This window comes from Leiobunum rupestre, chromosome 7 (assembly GCF_980474605.1).
Source record: "Leiobunum rupestre chromosome 7, qqLeiRupe1.1.hap1, whole genome shotgun sequence".
Lineage (NCBI taxonomy): Eukaryota > Metazoa > Arthropoda > Arachnida > Opiliones > Sclerosomatidae > Leiobunum > Leiobunum rupestre.
In genome coordinates this window covers 35,721,727-35,747,697 of record NC_143390.1, presented here as the reverse complement: position 1 = coordinate 35,747,697, position 25,971 = coordinate 35,721,727, and the positions used below count along the sequence as shown (strand labels likewise).

At 37.9% G+C, this 25,971-nt stretch overlaps 1 protein-coding gene across 3 annotated transcripts in view; it reads left to right on the top strand.

The window, feature by feature from the left end:
* Positions 1–23,293, top strand: part of ttv (exostosin glycosyltransferase 1 ttv) — a 118,120-nt gene extending 94,827 nt beyond the window's left edge. Inside the window, exons 4-9 of one of the 3 annotated variants that reach the window (XR_016482273.1) lie at positions 14,503–14,754; positions 16,133–16,228; positions 16,918–17,011; positions 17,093–17,249; positions 18,671–20,863; positions 20,936–23,293. Coding sequence is in view for 1 of the 3 variants with exons in the window: in XM_090180697.1 (XP_090036823.1) it covers positions 14,503–14,754; positions 16,133–16,228; positions 16,918–17,011; positions 17,093–17,249; positions 18,671–19,043 (972 nt within the window). In the remaining 2 variants the exon portion in view is untranslated. Of the gene's footprint in view, positions 1–14,502; positions 14,755–16,132; positions 16,229–16,917; positions 17,012–17,092; positions 17,250–18,670 lie in introns of all 3 variants that reach the window. The other 2 variants (XR_016482272.1, XM_090180697.1) reach the window with 2 other exon arrangements.
* The last annotated feature ends 2,678 nt before the right edge of the window (positions 23,294–25,971 follow it).

The window sequence follows — 25,971 nt, the reverse complement described above, 5'->3', positions numbered from 1 at the left end:
GCTGAGAATTGAGAATAAAATAATAAAAAATAGTACACAAGGTGGCGCCACAAATTTGGAAACATTATTAAATCTTAGGAGTAAGTTTCGTAATTTAGTTCATCTAAAGAATTTTTTATCTGGTTATTATTTTGGAAAAATAAGCTCGCTATTTTTACCCTATTTTTATCGCGAAAATTTCCTTTTTTTCCAGATTTTGGTGTGAGCCTTGAATTAAGTACACTAACTTTAAATATTTCAAATTAAATAGAGAATTCCTAAGCCGTCACTTTAGCAACGAATACCTTAGATATATTTAGAAGAAATACGGTTTCCCAAATTCAAAACGTATATTGGAAAGTTTGTTAATTAAAGAAGCAATTTCAATATATTCCATTTTCGGACATTCGACGCTGTTATTTCGTTTCGAGAACAAATTGAGTTTTCATATTTGGACGTCAAACAAAGACGATGTAATTTATTTTCTACAACACGTGGGGGGTCCCTCCGCGGGGGAACGGGAGAACTGCCTCTCTCGCTCTCTCCCCTCTCATCCTCGAGCTCGATCGATTCGCCGCCGACGCTCGGCCTTTATTAACTACACTGAAATTAAATGCCGAAACAACATTTATGAAACACGGCGGATCTTTCTCTGCGTCGCGACTCCCACCTTTCGCCCTCATAAATTAAGCTCCAGTCCCATACTGACTGACGTATCCAAATATACATGTATATTTTCAATACGTCATATTAATATTATCAGAAGCTTATCATTTACTTGTGAAAGTGAATTATGTTCCTTTTGCTCGCTATGGGCGTTTTTAGTTAGAATGAGCCGGACATTTTCCGAGAAGTCGGAGATTAGCAAAACCGATCTAGCTTATAAAGGGGAAGTGTGTTACTTTTACACTCGATGTGCACATTTCTCTCGTTTTGGAGCGATTTTCAAGAGATAATAAGTGGGACATTTTCAAATAGTTGAATTCAAAAATTAGATTATTTAAATGAGTGTTTTTTCGGTCTTAAAGTCCTTAATAGATTCAGCTTTTATACGAGTGAATAATAATTAGCCTAAAGAGTAGATTTACTTCGCAATTAAATCTTCGCTTTTACACGGATTTTACAGAAATTAGTATTATATTGGTATAATTCTACAATTTATTCGGTTGCTGAGATAGGATATGTGATAAAACTAGTTGTGGATATTTTTAAAGAATTGTTATTAGATTTTAATGTTTTCTGAGACAGGTGGAATCGACTATTTTATTGAGCTGGGCGCGATAAAGCTTATTTCTGATAAATAAACCTTTCTATAAAATAAACTACGCTTGCTGAACTTGTTTCAATGTAGCTCATTCGTCACGAAATACGTAGAAGGTCAGTTCAGTATATGCATTTCTCTTCGTAGTAAAACGTCATCGATACATCACCCGTGACGCAGCAGCAACATCAAAACCAGAAGGCCAATTCTCAATTGAGCGAATGAGATAACATGCACTTTCTTTGGAAAATTGAGCGATGGAAAAAATTAGCTATAAATTAAAACGTTTGATTCGAGAGGGTGTGCGAAAGACATTATCGTAACCGCACTTGAGAGGAGCGTGAGAAAACAATATATCAAATTAATTTAAACGGCTTGCGAGCTGAGAATTGTGAAGCCTGGAAATTGTCGGCTTATAGATAAATAATTCCGAAGGTGGACAAGGCGAGAGAGGATGAGTTGGCCCAAGACAACTCTCTGAAGTTAAGGGAAAGGCTGTTAGGGGCAAAGCCTACATTTTTCGACTGCAAATGCGGGTCTTACAGAATAGATTTTGAAAAACTGCAAATTCTGATGCGCACTATTTTTTTCTCAAACTCGTGGAAGCATACGCCGCATTATGTCAGATAATTTGCCGCGTTGATCAATCTGCTTAGCGAGTTAAAATGAAAATATTACACTGCGTATAGGGGTATTTACGTATTTATAAATAATATTTATCTGATGTAATAGTTTCAGAAAGTCATGGTACGATTTAGTAGCGGCGAACCGGTGAAGGTATATATTTTAAACTAATAACATTAGCAACATAATTATTTATAAAATTCAATTCCAAATTTATATCCAAAATTTGGAACAATCAAATTCGACTTTCATTGAAATTTGGACCAAAAATATCCCACATTTGATCCTATAGGTCCTTCAACAAATGCCACTCTCTTTTTCTTTCCTCCTTTACGCGCATGCACGAGTCACTGAATAAAATTGTTACGTGTTTTATTTAGTTTTATTTGTAAGGCTTAAGTTGATTTTATTTTCTTTCAGGAGGCGCGTGCGTAATTGAACGAGCCCTTCGGTATTGAAATATTAAGCATAGCGCGCGCTCTAAAATATAACGCTTTTACAAGCATGTCCTGGCTCTCTGTGTTACTACTTTTAGGCTCGTTCTAGGCCAATAACTGAACAGGTTTTATTTAAGCGTCTATTACATTGTGTGAAATCCAACTTTATTCAGGTTTTATCAAAGCGATTTGATCCAAACAGAATTGGAATCGGATGTGTCTTGATGGGGTGGCGGAGTGGTTAGCACTTTCGCCTCGCAGCAAGAGGAGCCGGGTTCGATTCCAGCTTGGGACATTGGGTGAAAACTCGGGAGCACTCGTTCTGCTTCAAGTTTGCAAATTCTCTCCCCATTGGTTAAAGAGGTTTCCCCTTTAGTTTGAGGGCGCTTTTGGCTCGCGTGGCATGAAGGGCTTGCTACCATCCTCCTACGCATTGAAACCCGCCAACCTGTTTAAGGCATTAAAAGTCGCTAAGGTGGTGCCTAGCTGATTATTATTAGCAGCTGGATCTAAATTTAGACTTAGGATCCAATCATTTTCTGAAAATACATTTATATATAAGAATGTTCATTCTATACGTATCACAGGTACAAACCGCAATGGCGGATCAATCGAATATCATATTTCATCCAAAAGTATTTTCCCAGACCATCTTAATAACAATTTTTCTCATTTCTTTTTTTTTAATATAAAGAACCTTCTTAAATGGATGGGAGGGAAGGAATATCGCTAATACATCATAGTAGTAATAGCCTGAGAACAAAGAACCAAAAAAAAACGAACGGATCGGCGGGGGCAGAATTGATGACTGAATTCCAAATCATAACATGGTCAAATAAGTTTTGCGCAGCCAGGAAAGGCTCAGTAGTTTAACACGACCATCTTCTTGGGAGCAAAATTGATGAGTTCGTTGGCCCGCGGCGATTGCGGCCCTGTATACTATTATATATATATTTTTTTCATTTGAAATCCGGTTGCCAAAGGAGACGGGTATTGAGGATAGACTTAGCCTGGGAACCCTCTCTCGCGGGCCCTAATGGCGTCTACCAGCCACGGATAGAAATGACGACGAGAAAAGAGTCTTCCTGAAATCGAAATCCGCAACGCGCTTCTCTGCCATTTGAAAATGGGCTTTCCCCGTTGTATTTCCTTAAGAGTTTATATTCGCCGTTATACTTCCGCAGGCACAGCCCGAGGAACTACCAGCCTCCATCTACTAGAGAGCTCTCTCTTTTAAAATATCGATCCGTTGGCCGCCTGCGCCGAAATTAATGGCTTTAAATCATCCAAATCCTTCGACCATCCTTTTCCACAAATTTTTGCATTTCGGGAATGGGGAAATTTTGAAACGGACAAATTTATTCGAACTTTCATTTTAAAATTTATAAAATTGGAAATTCTCATTATAGAACAATCCATTGTGCACAGAAAACCTGGAATTCCCGGAAAAGTCAGGGAATTTGAATATGGGTCTAAATGTCAGGGAAAAGTCAGGGAATTTGAATATGGGTCTAAATGTCAGGGAATTTGAATATGGGTCTAAATGTCAGGGAATTTGAATATGGGTCTAAATGTCAGGGAATTTGAATATGGGTCTAAATGTCAGGGAATTTGAATATGGGTCTAAATGTCAGGGAATTTGAATATGGGTCTAAATGTCAGGGAATTTGAATATGGGTCTAAATGTCAGGGAAACGTCAGGGAATTTGAATATGGGTCGAAAATTCAGGGAATTTGAATATGGGTCGAAAAGTCAGGGAATTTGAATATGGGTCGAAAAGTCAGGGAATTTGAATATGGGTCTAAATGTCAGGGAAAAGGCAGGGAATTTGAATATGGGTCTAAATGTCAGGGAAAAGGCAGGGAATTTGAATATGGGTCTAAATGTCAGGGAAAAGGCAGGGAATTTGAATATGGGTCTAAATGTCAGGGAATTTTTAAAACAATATTAAAAAAATTAGGGAAATGTCCGGGAATTTAATTTTAGTTGCAAATAGGAAACCTTAACTAAATTATAGGTTATAAAATACAAAATGTTAGCACAAAATAAGTCAGGGAAAATCTCCGGAGATGGTCTGTGGAAACCTGGAATTTGAATTTGAAAAAACTGTGGCAACCCTGTGTTCATGTACTCAATATATTATTGTCTCTATAAAAACCACTTCGTAATACATAAATTTAATTAGGGGTTGGTTTCCTTTGTTATTTAAAAATTTGCCGACCTTGTAATATCACGCAAATTTTGTAAAATTAGTGGTTGAAATTATACCCTATGTACCGGTAATTATATTTGGCAGTGCGGGCGCTACGAGAAAGAATAATTTGAGGTTTTAAATTAGCGTGGCGAATTAAAGTAGTTGTATTTAAATATAAGTGACGGTGGTTATGTCTGCAGTATGAATGATGATAGGCGGATGACGACAATATAATCACCGAATCACTTTGATTATAGCCTCACCCTTCCTTCTGCCTGTCTTGTCTCTCGCCCCGAGGCAAGAGCCGGGTACTATGGTAATACCCTTCTCAAAAGAAAATGACATTATCCGGTTTTTCCACTTCCCTCAGCGAGCTTTACTGGTAATTACTTACACCATTTCTCGCTTTTTTTAGTGGCAAGATTTTTTTAACCTTTTTCTTAAGGTATAAACTATAATTTTAGAATTTTTTTGTATCATAAATCATAATAAGCGTTGTCATTTTTGTATACCAGTAATTTAATTTGACGTATACGCCGCTGTTTATTTTCCGAGATGCTCTCTGAAATTTGGGTAATATCATTTGGGAAAAAAGCGAGTTCGCGCTTTGTTAAACGTGTTAGGAGCTCTTCTGGAAATTCGAATTAATTGAGCGAGAGCCGAGAGCCAATTACGGGCGGAGGTTCGCGTAATTAGGATGCAAATCCACCTTGTTTCCGAGAAGACCTAAACAAAAGATCGCGGGTAATAAGACACCCATGATTAGGGCTTGAAAGATGAAACCCGTTTTCGTTTTTAAACTTTGTTACGGCGGTGGCACCCACTCCTTAGACTAAGGAACAATTTCGTTTTAGCACCATCAAGTCAGATTTAACGAGAATACGTTGCTTTTCAACGGAAATAAAGTCTTACTCAAATAGGCGCTACTCCAATATGTTAATTTTTCAAATAAACGAGTTGAGAAACCTTGACATTAGTCGGTTCTTCGTGTTGTTTCAACAAATTACCCAACAGTTAAAAATTTGCAATCCAGGTAAAGTATTTTTATGATTTTTAATTTCGTACAATTTCGAAACTAATTTGTAACAAGTAATCTGGGATTTCGCCTTTCTTATTAAATAATTAATTTCGCAAAACGTATTTTTTTAAATTATTTCATTTTTCGGGAACCAGACAAAGCTTCGTTAAATTTTGAATTAAAAAAAAACATTTACACTCGTGACTCGTAGAACAATTGTTCCTTTCGGTAACTATTTTTATAAAAATTCAAATTAATAAAACACATTATGAAATAACAAAATCAACTTGAGTCAAATAAGGATATATTGATAAAATTCGATTCCCTTTAGAAACTAGATTATCAAAATTCTTTCCTAAAAACTAAAAAAATATTTTATTTTTAAAGAAAGTGGAAAGAAAACCCGTAGTCGGTAACGGCGTCGAGGGGACGCGGAATGCTCCTCTAATGGAAATAAACGAATTTATTCGTCAATAGCATCATGTTCTTGGACTTCCGTGTCTTTTTCTAGCAGAAAAACACAGTTTTCTCGTATCCGCCGAAGAGACTCTCTTTCTATTTACGAGGTGGTCTGAGCAGTCACGTTCTCATCTTGGGTACCAAAAAATAAAATAAAAACGGTCCGTTTTCATCCCCGATTCCTCCCGATCCTCCAATAGGATTCGCATCCTCTTGATAAATGTACCGACTATTTTTCTGTCCCCAAGAATGAAAATAAAAAATTGCTATCCACGTTAGATGATATAAAAAAAAATTCAGAAGGGGTGATGGTAGGGGGGGGGGGTGAAAACCTTTCTTTTCTACAACATCCGAGAAATGGAGGGTGGCTCATTTTTTACAAGGCTCGCGTTGCCAAAGGAAAACTACGTTATGGACGAAACTGATTTTTCTATGCCCCTTGTTGTTTTTATTTCGCTATCTCTTTAGCCGTCCATAGCGGTACAACTAGCTAGGGAGTTAGTTGAAAACGTTAAATCCTACTTTGAGAGAAATTTTATTTCGATTTAAGAGGGACTCTGAACGTCCATTACGGGGCCAAGATATACGCCATGTAACGAAACTTTCACGGGCCGAATTATTCAATATGGACGGTGATATTGCTGGTGTAACGTTTTATTAGTGTTCAATGATTTTTAAAAGTGTATATTAGGTTTAATGTAACGTTTTATTACGAATATTATTTCTAAAACATCTCACTTGGCTATTGAAACCAAGCGCACTTCGTCTAGTGTTGATGACTTCTTTATAAGGGATGAATGGGGTATAAAGCTACAGGTTTTCTTTATATCGAGATTGTAATCTGTATTGGAAAATATATCCAGTATGAAACCTCGAGTCTACACCACGTACTTTTAAAAAGTAAAATTGTTGACCCTTTATGGTATAGCAAAGATGAACCTAAATACCCTACAATTTACCACTTCGACAAAAATAGCTTTTAAGATTTTAGCGAGATGCAATTTTTTTATTTTCTTTACTGATAACCTTCTTTTCGGAAATTTATCCAAGTGTTTCAAATACTAAAAACAAATTTAGGTACTCCGTAATTAAGACTAACCTTAAACCTCCCCCGCATCAAAAACTCCCACGATATCACATTTTTGGACCATGTCTCTGCAATCTTTCTAATTTAATATAAGTCGTTTGAAAACAACTCCACCCTAATGGAAATTCCGATCGCTAATCTTTGATCGTGTTACGGGGTTCGCTAAAAGCCGGGGAAAAATGCAGTGTCGAATCGAAGAACGGCGCATTCCTCGTCCGATTTTCCGATTTCTTAGAACGAAAAACGAGTTCGGTCATAAGGGGGAACCCATTTCGGATGATGGCTGAGGAATTCTCGCGCGATGTGTACGAAAACACGTGAACGTACACGTAATATCCTTTTTCCTATAGCGAACACCATCTAGGTGTAAACCATTTCGTCCTAACTCGGTGTTCTCTATAGATCTACTTAAAAGTAGAAAAGAAAGTAGAAACGACTGTCTGTAAAGTGTTTAGAACTTTATATTTTCCTCGCTTCCGCTTTCGACACACCCTTCATTTCTCTATTGCGCCACGTAGTCGAAATACCTCCGGCTAAAACGTGGTTCCGTTCACATTGCTCTCGCGAAAGGATGACACCTAGACTCGAAAGGCTTGGGAAGACCATAGCTTTAACGTACTTCGACCAGATTTAATTACTAAGCTTAACGTTTAAAATTTATAAAAGCTCCTATAAATTTTAAATGCTAAACTCAGTTGTTAAATCTTGTACCCGCCCTAAGGCAAATGTTGCCGAAATACAGCTATCTGCAATAGTCGTAGTAAAAGTATGGTCTTCCCAAACACTTAAAAGGTACTCGGAAATCTCTTTCTATAAGGAGTTCCATATAAACCTTAAATAAGCAATTTTCAGTCGTATCTGTTTGAACTTTGAGTTCTAGTCTAAAGGGCTTAGACGTAACCGTGCCAAAACGGCTTCATTGTCAGTTGCCTTGAATAATAATCCACTTAATTTATTAAGATAATGTTTCTTACACTCTTCTTTGAAATAAGTTCGAAAATGTCACAATTTTCAGAAACGCCTTTAGCATTTATCATTGATCAGGTTTTGGAATTTTAATTAAACGGTAGATTGCGTTAAGACGATTTACGGGGAAAAAGAAATTGAAAGATTTAAAAAAAAGTATCCGGATAAATCGGAAGTGCGAAAGGAACTTTTGGAAACAACAACAACAACGAAAAATATAATACAAGTTCTTTCTTTAAAATGAAAATCGACAACTTTTTTCCGCTCGAAAAGCGAACTGTATTGACTCAACACGTCTTATATTTTTCGATCTCTTCAGGTTCCGCCGGAAAGTATTTTTTGTTTCTGGGCTGCTCTCTTTTTCCATCTCTTCCGTATCAACTGTCGATATTACACCATATAACGACGTTCAGCCCCCCCCCCCCCCCCCGAGTCCCGGGAATAAGAGTTCATCCGGCAAAGACGCGAAGAAACCCCGCGTCCCACTGGGGCACAATACCCCACCCGAAATCTCATCCCGGAGTATATTTGACGCCCTAGTTATTGCTTTTTTGAAGGGAGGGGGACCAACCGAAGGATATATAGAGAAAGCTGCAATAGGAACGGGAAAAAGCTGAAAACTCGAAACGACGATTAGGTGATATTTCTATTAAATACTCAGCCTCGCGGACTGTACCCCCATCGTTGTTTAGAAATAAACTATCAACTATAACTCGCGATAGAAAGGCGTTATACGTTTTATTGACCATTTTTCGAAGCGTACTTTGATTCGCGACTTTATTTTGGAGAGCGCTGAGAAATAGCGCATTGGGCAACGAAATTTTATTTCATTTTCTTATACATTCAAAATGGCCTTTTTTCCAGTCAAACACGCGGCTGACCTAAAATCTAAATCGCGCTTTTGAAGCCATAGTAATCGAAATTTAGTTTTAATAGCAATTCTTTTGTTTTTTACGTCGTAGTAAAATGTCACATCAAAGGAACTATTCGTATCACGTTGATTGAGAAATTCAGAGTTACGGCAACGATACATTTTCCTTAATGGAGCTAAAAAAATCGAAAAATATCCATAAAACTTGACTGGCACTTTCAGTATTTTGTCGATACACTGTTGCGAGGCAAACACTGTTTGAGAATAGAATTGTTTCAATAAATTTCGAAATATTTTCACGTATAATCAAAGCAGACAGTTCCGCTAATGAACTAAAATTTCGAGCGGGTAAAATACGACGAGAACAAGATTATTAACAACAAGTGGAAGTCGGTTGACCGGCAACGGAAGCGATTCCCCGGCCCAAATTAATGGCATCCATGCCAGTGTCTACTTTGATTGCAGTCAAAGTCGAAGACCGTTGTAAGGGGAGTCCACGCGGGGGAAGGAAAATGACCTCCCCCTCTTCCACTCATTCTGCCTCCGATATTAGCAAAACTCCGCGTTGGTAGGAGCGGCTTCTGGCTGAGAGTCCGATCTCTTGACCTCGGGCTGAAAGACTAGCACGTGGCAGATGGATAATGGACTAAGACCCCAAAACACTCTCGGTTCCTCACTCTCCGCGACCAACAAACCCACCGACTACTTCCCGAAAAGGCGTAGAAGGGGTGCAGTCGAATCGTTCTTTCCTATAAATAAACTGTCAACAAAGCTAGAGCATTCCGGCGTCACTCGGTTTCTCAGCTTTTCCACCCCGAAGATACTCTTTTCCGCCTGGCTTTTTCTCAGTCGCTCCCTCTAGTGGAGATCTTGTATATATAATAGCGACTACTACGCGGAAATAGGAAGTGTACCAAACTTTTGACGACTTTCGCGTTCTGAAATCGGCGTAGCGAGAGGGCGGGTTGCGCTTGGAGAGACCCGAAATATTGAACACACACACACGGAGAGAGAGTGCCCGGCGCACGCTGCGAAAACACGGACACCCAAAAAACGCCGGAGAGAAGAAATTTCGTCTTTTTCTCCTCAAGCGAGCAACCCAAGCATCTCCCCCCCCCCCCTCCCCAACTGAAAGTTGATGGATGGTATTAGGCGCGATTTTGGCATTCGCCGTAGTTTCACCACGCTTATCCAATGGAATAAAAAGAAAAGCTTTTTCCTTTCGCTCTCTTTTACGTTTTGGAGTGTCGTACGTGTTATGCCGTATGTAGATTGAGAGGCCCCGTTTCCATTATGCATGGGTTAGAGATATCCGCTCTAACGATTCGTACGGCTGTTGGTTACTACGACGTCGAACCGACAAATATGCCCAATTCCACGTCGCAGCTCCTTCCCTATTTTACCTTTCAACAAACGCTGCAAACCAAAACGGGACGTCGTCTATAGGAAAAATGGAAAGTATAAGATCTACGAAACGCGTGTTTACCCAAAAATTTCCTACTCTTTTTTGAAATTTTTCTCTCTTATGTTTTTTTCCTTCCTCGTGCTGGTATAGAAAAAGCAGAAATCCGATCATTAGTCAGTGGAGAAGATTTTCTTCCTGATAGTGGAACGAGATTATTACGTTCACTTTTATTATTTCTATATATTCCGCGTACGTTTCGCATCGAAACGAAGACTAACGACTCTGATAAAATGAAATAAAAAAATTGGTTACATCTCCCGCAGTCCGCCGACAACGCGTTTTTCGAAGAATAATTTGTTTGTGTCTTTGCCTCCTACTCCCCCCCAAATGTGTCCGTTCCTTCGTAAGGATGACAAGACGTCTCGATGAAGAAATTACCTATCTAAAATATAGGTTTTCCGTTGAAACTAAGCGCATTCGAGATCAATCATCATTATTGTGCCGTCCAATTTTCAGAGAAAATATTACGCTTTTTCGCCGCTATACCATTTATTTTCGTAAATTGATGTTTAACGACTGTTTAAATTATCCTAAACTTATATTTCTCGATTTAATGCTAGCGCTTAATAGAGGGTACTAAATATATTACGACTGGTTATTAGAATGATAATTTCTCGAATATATTAACAACATTCGACAACGAATCTATTTATATATTACTGAACGTTCGACGACGGATATAGTCTCGAATCTATTTATATATTACTGCAAGTTCAATACCTATTTAATATTCAAAGTACTCGTATTCACTGATAATGTTTCGAACCCTTTGCCATCGGAGTTTCATCAAATTCCAAGTAGTCACGTCATTCCAAAGATTATCAGTATCATCATCGTAATAACGCGCTTCGTACGCTAATAACTTAATTCCAACATTATCGTGTAGTTCGCTGATGAAAAACGTTTCTACACTCTGGCAAATTTTTTTATTTTATTATTATATTCGGATACAAATGTTTTATAAGAAGCGAGGGGTAGCCACTTAGAAATAAATTGTACACCAGATTTCTGATTTCCAAATATTTTCGATATTTCTTAAATATTTCCAGAAATGTCAAAAATATTTCCCGATTTCCAGAAAAATCAAAAATATTTCCGTTTATTTCTTTCAATTTCTCGAGATTTCTTTATATTTCTTTAGATTTCTCGAGATTTCTTTATATTTCTTTAGATTTCTCGAGATTTCTAATATTTCAATTTCAATTTAATTTATTGTGCAAATAAAAATGTACAATATATTTATATATATTTCTTTCGATTTTTTCGATAACTAGAAATATTGAAAATATTTCCGTTTATTTCTAGATATCCACAAATATCGGAAATATTTCCGTTTATTTCTTTAGATTTCCAACATTTCTTTGAATTTCTCGGGATTTCTAATATATCTTTGGATTTCTCTAGATTTCTAATATTTCTAATGTATTTCTAGATTTCCAGAAATCTCGAAAAAATTTCCTTTTATTTCTCTAGATTTCTAATATTTATCCTGTAGTCCTAGATTTCAAGAAATATCGAAAATACTTCTAATATATCTCCTGTGTTTCTAGATTTCCGGAAATAATTTTTTCGATTTCTCACTATTTGTACACCAGATTTCTTAAGTGATAAGAAGTTATCACTTTTGCACAAAATAAGATGATTTATTTAAGTTTTTACAAACGTATGTTACGGAATTACTTCAAAACTTTACTTCTTAAAAATTACTTCTTACCAAGGAAAGATTCATTGCTAAAATTTAAACTTTTTGGAGAAATCGAGAAAAATCACATAAATTAACAGAGAATATTTATTATCTAGTACATATCGCTGTCTTCATGATAAATTGCACCTTTCGGTCTATTTAGGGAGGATTTTTAATGTTATTGAATTTAATTTATCCTAAAACCTAATTTTAAAAAATGCAGGGCTTCCAGCGATCCTATAAATCCTATATTTTCCTATAATTACATTTTTTATCCAATTTTTCCTATATTTTTAGCATATTCGGTTAACACCAAACTGATAAAATTTTAAAACATTTAATTACAACAAGAAATATATTTAAATTTTCATTTTTCTCGAAAAGCAATGAAGCAGATTCCAAAAGATTTTTAATTTATTTTCTAGTCTGTCTTACCTTGCTATGACTCAATTTAAATGCACGCTATAAAACTTACACGTTTCTATATTTCAACTCTATAAAACTCCTTTAAGTTGGTAATTTAGTCCTATTTTTATCCTATAATATTGAAATTTAGTTTTATTTGTAACCTATATTTTTTAAATTTAGTCCTATTTTTATCCTATAATTTTGAAATTTAGTCTTATTTTTATCCTATAATTTTGAAATTTATACCCATAATTATCCTATAATTTTGAAATTTAATCCGATAATTAACCTATAATTTTTAAATTTTGATCCTATAATTCCTATTTATTTTTTAGCACTATTGGCTGGGAGCTCTGGGAATGGGATTTTAAGAAAATTTGTAATTAAAAGATAATATTCCCTCAAATCATAACATACAAATTTCTCGACGTGATAAAATATTCTTAAGTGCAGCACGTGATAATAGGAAGAGGGGGGAGTTTTAGAGGGGGGGAGGGCGTTAGGTTATCATCAATTCATAATACGGGAAAGCGAGAGCCAGCATGGACTCGGACGATGCTCGCAGGTGCTATACAGTGTCCCATGATGGATTGCCCTTGTCAAAAGCATACTACAACATAACTGATACCGCCAAAACCTCTACAATACTCATGACGGTACATATTCTCCCCTGGAGAGAAAAAGGGCCACTATAGCCGGCTGGTTTCTTTATTTTGATCCTAGTGGTGTATATATGTATTCTCGTCGTACGCCAGCGAGATATTTTACTTTTCGAACTCCTTCGATTTTCGAGAAGCTCCTTTTAACCCCCTTCTAACCACGGTTCCCCTACAGCGTTCTCGTTTCCCCGCCCCCCATGAATTTTTAATGCGGAACTACGATATTTCCATGATCGAGCAAGAGCCAGAGCAATAAAATTGGAAAACTCCCTCACACCAATACTTTTTATCGAATTTCTCGTCGCGGAGAAGATAACGCGCGGGGAATGCTATAGTTTGGACGGTTCAAGTTACCTCGAATTTTGTGGCAAGGCGGGTATTAGGTTCAAACTGCCTTATTTAAACTAATAACTGAGAATAGAATAGATTTTTGCACTGAAATGGGAACGATTCTTATTAGAAGTATATATACGCGGAAAACAATTACTGTGTCGGAAACTTTACTTTTATGAGCCTTTGCGGTACTGCCGCCCATTATATCTTCGGAGCGTCCTACTTTAAGTATTGTCTTCCTTACGAAGCCAAATCTTACGGAAGCCATTGCGAAGAACCATTGACCGCCTATAGCTTAAGAGCTCTATTGAACAATTGTAATTATTACTAATTGGGCATCGGTTTTACATAAACATTGTTTCCACGTAGGGACATTACTGTATTGTATACCAACCGTTATAGATTTATTGATTTTTACCTCTCAATTTAAGCCGTACAACAGTAGGTCGTACTTTTGTTTATTTAGAACTTCAGTTACGTTGCCGCTTGCTTTTAAAAATTCAACTCGATAATCGGATTAATGCTTTCCATATTCGTAAAAATCAACCCACTACAAGAACCAAAAAAGCTAAATGATTAAATTCTATATTCTCTTTTTTTAAATATATAATGGGAAATGTTACGTCGGTCATTTTATTGAATAGTTGAGAAGCTTATAAAAGCTATTTTAAGAGGATTTAAGGGGATTTAGGAGGTAATCCAACTCGCTCGAGAGAACCAAGTTTTAGTCTTCCATCCCCTTCTTGAGCTTAAAACATAAGCTATATTTTGCGAATATATAAGCTTTAGGGTCAAGAAGGGCTGAAAAGGGGCTTATACGTCTTGGCGCACGCACCATTATATACGCCCTTAATCTCTTGCACGGCGCCAAATCCACGCCAGTATTAATAATACACGAATTGTACACGCTTCAGACATCCTTGTTGATATCCGCGTTACCCGTTTAAAGTGGCTAGTCGAGTTTCTCAAAAGTTCCTTTTAATTTTTCTCTTTTATAACTAGTCTGCCTCTCGAAGTGACTGATGGCTAACTGATGCCAACTTTTGTTTCCCATAGATTATCAAGGAGCGCGTCCATCGTCACCTGGGTCGGAGTGGATTCATTTGGAACTCGCAACCGGGGGCCTTGGTCACGCTTCCTCATTTCTCGGACAACCTCCGCGACTTCCCATTCCATTTGCGCCACCTGGGAACCGGCCCGAGGACTAAATTCACTGCCGTCATCTACGCCACTCTTCCTTCCGTTTCGCTCTCGTCGCCTCTCTTCCGTCTACTTAAAAATGTCGCCAAATCGACCTTCGCAGCTAGAGTAAGTTCACTCGCCTCTCTCTCTCACTCATCGCCGTTTCACTTCCGTTTAACCGTAAATCTTTACAAACTTTACTCCTTCCCACATTCTACCCCCAACGTTCAAGTGATATTGACTTTGTAGGCGCTTTTCCTAGTTGTTCCCAGCGGGTCGCCGCCTCATCCTCTCACTCTTTTCTCCTCGGATCGATTTTAAAATATGCAAAATATTCATGACCCAGCCAACCTTAATTGCAAAACGGATGCTCTGGGTCCCTTCTCTATCTTTTTGCCGGCTCTCGGTGAAGCCCTATCTCCTATAAAGTCTTTTAATTTATGCCCAATATTAAATTCGCTTTAAATATAAAGTAGCGGGCGTCCCCCTGGGTCTAAGTGAACTACCCTAACGTCATCGAGAGTGGAAGAGATAAAGGGATTAAACAAATAACGTCACTTAGGGCGTCTTTATTTGCCGGTAGTCTTCCAGAAAATCAATTTGGTTTGATTAAATACAAAATATTTGAAGACAAAATTATAATATTCAAATTCTAGAATGGGCTAACGTAAATTTATTAATAAATAAATAAAATAGGCTGAAACGCCTGTAAATACGCTCAACACGGCGTTCAGGGTGAAGCCTACTACCGAGGTTTTTCTTCATCCTACAATTACTTTAGATATTTGTATATACGTCATGGCACCTCCCTAAAATTATATCCATCCTTTGGTCGACCCATTTAATAACTAGCTTTTTGGCGGACAATTGTGAGAAGTACACCGCAACACGAAGATAAATTCCTCTTTTCACACCCCTTAGTTCCACCCCTCCCTATCTTGTTGGCGCACTATCTAATTTCACTTAAAGAACGTCTTAAAGAAATAAATCCACCAGCACACGTGGATCGCAATTTCTGTTAAAGAAACAACATTTCAAAGAATATTACGGCTCTCTTTCCAAGCTAGAGAAAAAGATTATTTTTTTTTACTATCCCTCCCATTCGCTTTAAGATCCACGCTAGCCAGCAAATCTTGAAGAAAAACCTAACGGTAGTTGTATGCCCTCAAATACGTGTATATATTTTGTACTTCTCGTGGTTTCTTCTTCAATAACTTGAGGTGGGATTATCAGCTTTACGAATGCAAGACCGCCACTACGAAACCTGTTTTTTTAGAAAGATGGAATATGGTCGACGCGTTTCGGGTTGAAGAAGGTTTTGAAGAAGGACAGGGGAGGGAATAAAGGCGTAAAAACCTTCTCCGCGCGCGAAATATTACGAAGAAGTGTCGAGAAGTTTTTATTGCTGGTGCAATCCTTTTTCCCCGAGCTCCATTTTTGTATGAAATTGCGGCTGTGTGTCGGATACCACGATATATATATATACTTTTTTATCGTTTTTTAGATTATAGTCATCTGGGGTAGCGACCCTCCTCCTCCGAGTTCCGCTAGATGGCCTTCCACTTTAGTGCCAGTCAACGTTATCCAACCTCAACAGAAGGTAACGTCGCTCTTTAAACAACCTCAATTTTGGAATTTGAAAGGAGGCGTGCGTTCAGCGGGGAGGGGTCCTCCTCCTCACCGTCATTTCGAAACGTTAGGATTTAATGGCAGTACTGAATGTATTATATTTCGGGGATCTGATAGTGAAAGGTGGAATTTGACGGGGCTCGCTAAGGGGCTTGAACCCCGCGAAATTGTTTTTACCATTACGTCTCTACCGCAATGTCAAACGCTTTAGTAAGCCCTCCGCGAAATAAAAATTTAAATATGGTCGTAAAGAAAAGACATTTGGATTGATTGCGGCCACCGGTATGTTAAACGCGAAGCAATCACTAGCGTTTTGGTACCGGCGCATTTAGGGGGGCTGGGAGAAGAAAATTTGAACCCCAATGTCCCCGTGAATACGGTAATGTAAACCACTCGTAGCGGAGACGCGTATACGACCTCTGATGACTGCTTAAACTTTCATACGGTCCTGTGGCAGTTAACCAGCGCTTACAAGGCGCGACCACCGGGTTTAATATTCTTTTAATGACGTCATTAAAAATAGAGTTGAAAAGGAAAACCAATTTTGTAGAGTTCTCCCCGTTTAGAAGGAGGAGATGACGACCTAGTGTGGTAAAAGTCGCGACGAATAAAAGGCGCGTATTATTAAAAGTTGTTGGTTCTCTCTCTTTCGGCTAATAGACAATCAACGCCAGGTTTCTACCGCATCCTCTCATCCAGACCGACGCTATCCTAAGTCTAGACGAAGATGCCGTCTTAACGACGGAAGAGGTAGGTACTCTTTTCACAATGTCCTCGCTTTCCGGAGCGGTCGCCTGTTTAAGTGAACTTAAATATCTTTTCATTATACAGGTAGATTTCGCTTTCAAAGTGTGGTTGTCTTTCCCCGAAAGGTTAGTCGGCTATCCGGCGAGGTCGCATTTCTGGGACGACAGCAAGGCTTGTTGGGGTTACACTTCGAAATGGACCAACGACTATTCATTAGTACTCACGGGAGCCGCGTTTTTCCACAGGTGAGTTATGGACCTTTATTTACATTATCACTCGGCACTGGAACCCAGATTTCTAGGACTACGTGGCCAAGAACAGGATGAGGCAACTGAGAACAAACAAAACGTTGCGTTGAATTTGAATATGAATTATTCTAATTATTAATTAATAGCATAAGTGTATAATATTGTGCAAACGTTTTACTGCGAGCTATTCACAAGACAGACTGCATTACGGGCTTCGTCGACGTTTTGCGTCCGCTTGCTACCGCGTCACACGTAGCCTTTGACAGCGCCTCGCTAGGGGGAAATTCTCTTCTTGTGATGATGTTACTCCGTTACTAGCTCTCAGTAAAATATTCCCCAAACTTATGGAACACAATTATAGACTTAATAGTAATCATAGGTTAAACATTTATATTTAATAAAAGTTATACTACTAATATAAATGTTCATTTCTATATATAAATATATTTAAAATATGCAGTCTTTATATATATAGGTTAACGGTAATAGTTATTGTTGGGAGCTATTGGCTCGCGTGGCCTGAATAGCTAGCCACCACCCTCCTACACTCTTAAAAAAGGGTGTTTTAATGGTATATTAAGGGTGCAATATCTGTAAAAAAACACTCTTGAATGTTAATTTAAACGCCCTAAAGGGATTTTTATTGTCCCAAATTAAAAACCTGAAAAGGTGTATAAAGGGTGTTATATTACCCCGTAAATTGAGTGATTTAACACCTGGTAAGGGTGTAGCTCCCTTAAGGCAGTAGTTTAGTACCCTAAAAGGAGTATTTTAACACTTTAAAGGGAGTATTGTAGCACCCTTAAGGCAATAGTTTAGAACCTTAAAGGGAGTAGTGATAAAACTTTAAAGGGAGTATTATAGAACCTTTAAGGGAGTATTGTAGAACCCTGAAGGGGGTAGTGTAACACCCTGAAGGGATTCGTTTGGTACCCTAAAAGGAGTCGTCTTGTACCCTAGAGGGAGTAGATAATAACCCTGAAGGGAATAGTTTTATACCACAAACTGTTAACAAAGGAACCAAAACGGAGGACATAAGCACCCCAAACAGTGTAAATAAACACCCTAGCAGGAAAACTGCTTTTTAAGGTGTAGAATAACATCCTTTATAAACCTGTTAAGGTGTTAAATATGGGACAAGAAAACACCCTTAAAGGTTTGAAAAGAAACCCTTTTTTTTAAGAGTGTACGCATTGTAACCCGGCTTTAAAAGTCGCTTGATGACTTAGATCTAAGGTGGTGACTTGGGTATTAGCCTAGCTTGTTATTATTATAATAGATGGCTCTGCCTACTCAATTTGAAATAATTGTATGTTTGTTCGCAGTCGTTATCCATTCTTGATAAAAGCCATAACGATACTTTTCTTTATCAATTTTCTCGTAGTAACTAACATATTTTCACCACGCCTTCCGTAAAGGTACTACAGTTACTTGTACACTCATTACCTAAACGAATTACTTCACAAGACGGTGGACCAAACCCAAAATTGCGAAGATATTCTCATGAATTTTCTAGTCAGTCACGTAACGAAATTACCGCCAATCAAAGTGACGCAACGCAAGCAATACAAAGAAAGTATGTTGCCGGGGGGCAAAGCGTACCCCTCCCCTTGGAACGACCCGGACCACTTCATCCAAAGGCAACAGTGCATGAACATCTTCGCGAGCGCATTCGGTTACATGCCCCTCCTCAGGTCCAACATGAGGCTGGACCCCGTTCTTTTCAAAGACCCCGTCTCGAACTTCCGCAAAAGGTACCGCAAACTAGAACTGGTCGCGGGTGGAAGATAATAGTGCGTTTTTAAAACAATTTGAAAAAAAAAAAAAATATTATATATACGAGAAGAAGAAAATGTTATTCACATTATTACAAAGACGATAAAACTCGACTATACCAAGAACCATATAATGAAAGGACGCGAATGGTGCTGACGAATTCGGAGTGTACAGTGTATATTTTGAAGACAAAATGTTTTAAATATAATCATGAAAAATTAATTAAAAAAATGAGGTCGCGAGTTAAGTTATTCTTTCAATTCATAACGATGAGCGGGATTTATTTGTTGTGGCTTCACTTGACGGACAAAGTTGGGTTTTTTCAAATCGTTTTCACGAGATCACAATTTATTTTTACATTCCCTGACTTTATAAGTTTCTATTCCTTTTTACTAATATTGCATTGGAGACTCAACTCAAGCAGCCCAATCTTAGAACGAATATATAAATTACAAAAATAAATTCAGATATTTCCTATTTGAATTAACGGAAATAAACGAAGCGTCCAAGGTAATGGTTTATACAAAATGCTAGTCTTACGTAGTGGAATCTAGAAAATCAGCTAATAGTTCGGTGAAAATCACCCTATAGTTCGGTGAAAATCACCAAACTATGAGTTACGTTTAGATTCACCACGATACGTTAATCAAAATTTATAAATTTTACGCTGATATCCCCGGCTTCGTCATCTTTTGAATTGAAATATTACAAAACAAAATAACACAATGTTTTTTTTAAATTTATCCAAAAAATCCATTAATTTTTCCCTTTAGAGACTAAAGTAATTCAGTAATTAATTTCAAATTCCAAAGGTATATTGGAATAATGTACATTTTTACAATCGTATCGAAAGCTTTTACGTTAATTTCCTATTAAAAAAGCTACGCGCCAAAGTTACTGTAAAAAAAATATCTTTGGAGAAAAAAGGTTTTCGCGAGAAAGTTAACTAACGGTTTCAATTGTTTTGAGTTGAAAAACCAAATTAGCGACGAATGTATTTAATTTCAAATTCGCTATTAATTATTTTGCGTTAGGCCGACTAATCCCTTGCTTCTACAAATTTCCATAATTTACAATATCTAACGCTTTCGAAACAGACAGGATAAATTGCGAGGAACCTAACTAATCCGCTTACGATTTTATTTCAATTATTTCTGTTCTTATTTATACATATCGTTAAATGAACTCTTAAAATTATTAAAAAAAAATTAAAGTCAGATGCGTAAGTGCATAAGGATCCTCTCAACGTATCCCCCTGCGTGAAAAATATCAACCAAATTCGCCTCCCCCAAATGTCGAAATAGTCGTAGGAGCCCGCTACAAACTCGGTATGGCAAAATAAACTTCGAATTTTTAAATTTGTTAAGTACATAAATTCGTCCGAAATTGAAATCTTTTAAAGGTGAAAGCTCTAAAAGTAAGGCTGAGAGGATGGTGTATAACATCTGACTGGCGACGTGTAAATTTATCCTTTAGGAAAATAATTTCCAGACAGACCCGGGGGAATGAACGGTCATTACCGAGACCAGGATGATACGTATTCTTCCATATACCGTTCCCCGTGACAATTCCGACGCATTAGTAATTGGTAAACTCATTCGTTTAGCGCGGCGTCGATTAGAACAACAACCGTATAGCACGCAGTCAATCCGGAATAGGAAAATAGCGGCACTAAGGCGTCTTGTCTAGTAAAACATATCCCGACCGGTACCCCGTGTTACCACCAAATTTAACCGTCGACGGGCGAATTTCGGGGTGCGTTCATTCCGGCGCGGTATCTTTCCACTCTGTCGCGTTTCCTCGTTGTTTAAAGTTCTCGGCCGTTTTCTATTAAAGTTGCCAGCGAGAGAGAGAGAGAGAGAGAGAGAGAGAGAGAGAGAGAGAGAGAGAGAGAGAGAGAGAGAGAGAGAGAGAGAGAGAGAGAGCCTGGAATGGAGATAAGGCGACGAATACTCAGTCCGAGCAGTCTTAATCATTGGGAATTCCTTTAACTCTCTCCGCTTTAGTCCCTCCGCAACCGATATAAATGAGCGAAACTCTGTCAACTATGGGCCGCCAGAACGAAGATTTAATTGTTTGTTTACTTAATTAAGGGGTGGCGGACGCGTACTAGAGCGACATCCGCTCCTCTCTCTTTCGGTGTTCTACGAGCGGGCTGGAGCATTCGAGCGGGGAATACCCAGCCAGTGAGAGTGTCGTTTTTCGAAAGGATAATTTCAATTCCGGAGAGGAATGATACTGGAACGTATACGCGACGGGGGATTAACTGGACCAGAACACACAAGTCGACCAATCCCCGAGCTACGCTCTTTTCCCGAGTTTGTAGCGTGGTGCCCAAATTAGGAGCTCTATTTCTTTCCGTCATTTAACCAAAATTAAAATACGAGAACGCATTGCCGACTACTTCAATTAATGTCTAGTTACCGCCAAGAAATTAAATATTAATTACCGTTATCTATTTTTTCTTAAATTATCGCTGACCGAATTATTATCAGTCAAATATCGATATGAATTAACTCTGATTCCAAAACGTTAAACTCAATTTCGTACAATTCTAGATATTCCCTGCCATCATAAAATTGTAATAAATGTTTTTAAAGTAAAACTAAACGCTAATGAGGTAAATTTTTGCTCCGACCATGCCGTTAGATGGCGCTACACTACACTGAATGCATTGTCACTTCCACTTAAGGCGCGCGACGGACGCTCGATGCCACGCTCCAATAGGCCTTTCCATAAATTCGCTGCGGAACTTGTTCTTGAAATTGTGCAGTCAAACCTATGGACGAATTCGGTAGCTCTCTTTAGTGGGAGAGCTTGGGAAGCATTGTAGAGGTGAGGAAATAAACAGTAAACAAGAAGGCCACGATAATTTATAGAAAGGCTTTTTAAGCACGTGCCACCTAGCACGCGTAGAACGGGGAAAAGCCCCTAGTGTTTTGTAGCGCCATCTTCAGCATTTGCCGGATAAAATCCTTCTTCATTTAATAATTTTACATCTATATTTGGAACTGGACATTAGTTGAAGGCGCGGTAACTTTGCAAATGAGGCGGCGAAAATTAATTAAATCTTTGACGGAAAAACAACGTAGGTAGAAAATATAAATTTATACGAAAAATCCTTTCCGTCCCTTCCTGAGTTTGGTGGCTAACATATCCTTATTCCGCAGTCGATTAATTTGTTCAAACGTGAAATTTATCATTTTATAAATATTGAATATACGGACGCAAAACGCCCTCTGTCGTGAACGAACCTAACTACATTTAGTTGTGCCATAAAAATTGATTTATTAAAAAAAGTATATAAATATATATATATATTGTTCCACGCCCTTCGTGTTGTTCCTCAGTCAGTCAAGACTTAGATTTAAAAAAAAAAGATATATATGAAAATTTTTCCAATATCGCCAATCGTATTAAGTAATTTTAACGTTACTTGAATGGCTTTATAACTATGTCAATAAACGGATAATTTTAATTATAAATCGCTTTTCTAAACGGTTGGTTGTTAAAATACCCAATTTTTACTTTATTGCCTGTGATATTCTTTTAACTATATATTATATAGAGTTAATAACGTGAAATCAAATTGAAACTAATTTTAACCAAGCGCAAATTATTTAACTAAAAAATTATTATTTAAATAAAATGCGCTTTAATTGTAAATTTTATTTGATTCGCGATAATTTTAAATATATAACGCTTCGTCCCAAAAAAGTTAGGCCTAAAAACCGCGATCAATGTCTTTAAACAGTTACACTAATTCAAAATTCTCAAAGCAATACGGTTGAATCGAAAACGAAATTGAATACCTTAATTGGAAGAAAAAATACCCAATTGTTTGTGATACCGTATACGATCATTAAAATATTTCTACATAAAAAGAAGAAAAAAGAGCTTGATTCATTGCATATCAAGTCAAATCGCTCGATTATCAAATTTTTAGTACCATTAATGAAAAAAAAATATTTTTTCCAGTTTTTCAAATTTGTAATTCGTATCGAAGAGTTTTTTTACGCGATTCGAATTAAGTTTCGTCACGAATTGAGAGAAACGGAAGAACAATCGAATTTGTAAAATACATTATTAGTGGAAAAGAAAACCTATAAGCGTCTAAACAAAACAATTTTATCCGTTTGTAAAAGTTTAATTCCTTGAAAAAATATTCGAATAGTTGACTGAGAAAAAAAGAGCTATGATGTCCATGTACAGTTGTTATCTTGCTGATAAAAGTGGTAATTAATACAAAATGTTATTTTTATAGACTTCTGAATAAAGAGTGTTTTGTGAATTTGATTTTGATTTATTGATATAAAATTGGCCTATTCACGTTAGAGATTACGTGGCGAAGTGGTTAGCACTTGCGCCTCGCAGCAAGAAGAGCCGGGTACTATCCCAACTTGTGGTACAGAGTGAAAACTCTAAACCACTTCTTCCACTTTGAGTTTGAAAGTTCTCTCCCTGCTGGTTGAATGGGTTCTATGCGAGATTGTGGCACTGGGTGAAAACTCGGAACCACTCCTTCCGTGTTAGGCTGGTAAGTTCTCTCCGTACATGCTCTTCGGTTTCCCCTGGCCATAAAAACTTGCTGAGGTTAACACGAGGGACTAGCCACTTCCTCAAATTCTTTACACCGATTACAGCGATTACAACCTTCGGTAGTGCTAAATCTGTAATCGATTATGTAATCACTTCAGTACAGTCAAAGCTACAGCTAGGTTTGTACGCCGATTAAGGCTAGTGATTATCCCCTCGGGTTAACGGTAATAGTAAGTGTAAGGAGCTGTTTGCTCGTGTGGGGTGAAAGGCTTGCCACCACCCTCCTACGCAATTTAACCCGGCCACCAGTAATTGGCTTCACTAGTTAACTTAGGACTGTGTGGTTCCTTTGGTATTAGCTTAGATGGTTAAAATAAACTTTAATTAAAGTTGATCGAACTTTTACGAAACTTATTATACTCGTTTTCCTACATCAGATACTAGATGGCGCAATCAATTTGAAAAAAAAAAGGATATCCGTTTGAAAAAGGAAATTAGGTAGCGGGATTGGTAGGTAGAAACCTACGTTCTTAAGGAGTCGAATAAGTTCTTGATTCCGTATATGGTCATTTCATGAATACGTATTTCAATTAATTTTTTTCTTAGCCTACGCTAGATAAAGTTGCCCTACGCTAGATTCCTCGGGTATTAGCTTAGCTGATTATTTATTATTTTGATTGATGCTAAATTTAATGCCGTAAACCAAGAAAGTATTCCAGTTAACATGTGGCCGCAACTTTAGTTTGATATTCTTCGTTTACCACCAAAAGCGAGCCTGCGTTTTTACCGGAGTGCCTTCCCCGCCCTTACAAGGAGGAAGGAGGAATAATGTAGGGGCGTGGTTTTTCTTCCGGAAATTACGAAATCTCTGTACATTCTTAATAAATTCTTACAAGTGACTGGCTCGGGCATCCCCCAATCGTCGTAATGAAATCTTATAATTTAACCTTAAACACACACCGTCCACAAAGACTCGATCCCCCCTTTTATCCAAACATCAAAGCAAAGACGATCAAGGTTTAACTCAAAAATTGGTTTTTCGAATTGAAGCTCCTATCTTTTCACTCATTCCTGTTAAAAAAAAGACAAAGTACCCTCGTGTTACATGTATACGATATCCGATCGAAATTAGTTCTCGACGAAAAGGGAAAGAGGCATGTAGTTAGAAGGACTAAGCCTTTGCCAAAAGGGAAATTCAAAATTTCTTTCCTCGGGTTCCGTTTTCCATTCGGCAATTTTTTTATTCTTTCGAGACAACCCGGAATCGATCAAAAAGGAGGAGGATGACGTCACGCGCGAGCTATTTCTCTCTTTTTTTTTGTTGGAAATCGCATTATAGGAGGGAAGAAGGGTGGGTCGCGACTGCGAGTGGGAGAGAGAATATTTTACTCTTAATCCTTCTACATTCGTGTTCATCGAATTTTCTTCGTCTCGATCTTCCCGTGATTGAATTTGGTCCGAAGAGAAAGATTGAGACGAGCCGGAGGAGATGGAATAGAGTCGATGTCGAAAGAAAGAATATCGTCCTGTGTACCGTAATCTGATTACCCTTCCAATCCCTCCACGTCCTTTCAACAATTTGATAAAGAGCCTATTTCTATTTCAGAAGCGGCGAGCAAAGAGAAATAGCTCTATGATCCATCTCCCGGTATTACGGCTCTTTATAATTGTCTATTACTTGGAGCATGAATTCGACGTGGGCCCCCGCATTATTTATTTCCCAGATTTAGCGGCTCTTCCGTATCAGATGATGGATAGAATGTTAACGATAAGACGCTCAACCGCTTATCCTTTTTCGCTAATAGTTACGTCGTTACTATTGTTTGGATGCAATGGGACCAAGAACGTATAATGACCATGTTGAGATGATTTTTAACGTTGCTCCCGATCCCCTCACGCTCAAAAAGTAAGCTCCTTCCCCCTAAAAAATTCAAATCAGCCCAGAATCATTGGTTTCCTAAAACTGACGTCGGCGTTGATTTCTCCTTCCTCCTACTCCTACCGATGGAAGAAAATTCAACCGTATTTGCTTTGCGTATCTCAACATAGAAAATATCCATTAGTTTAAAAAATACTTCTGTGCTTGAACATTTTCCTCTAGAAACAAGTTAACTATACCCAAGAAAAATTACAGTTCTGGACCGTAGATGTCTCTTATGTACCGAGTTTAATTAAAAAACGACTATGTTTATTGATATACTAATTAAGTGTGAAAGCTTTCCAGTGGAACCACTGTAACCTTTCCCAAGCAGTGGCGTAGCTGATGGTCCGCAGGGCCCGCGGTGCGGGGGGCCTCGAGCTTCGGGGGGGGGGGGGGGCGCTAACCATAAAAAAAATTAAAAAGGGTGGCCTCATAGAGATTATCAGCTACACCACTGTTCCCAAGTCTCCCTCAACCTTAGCA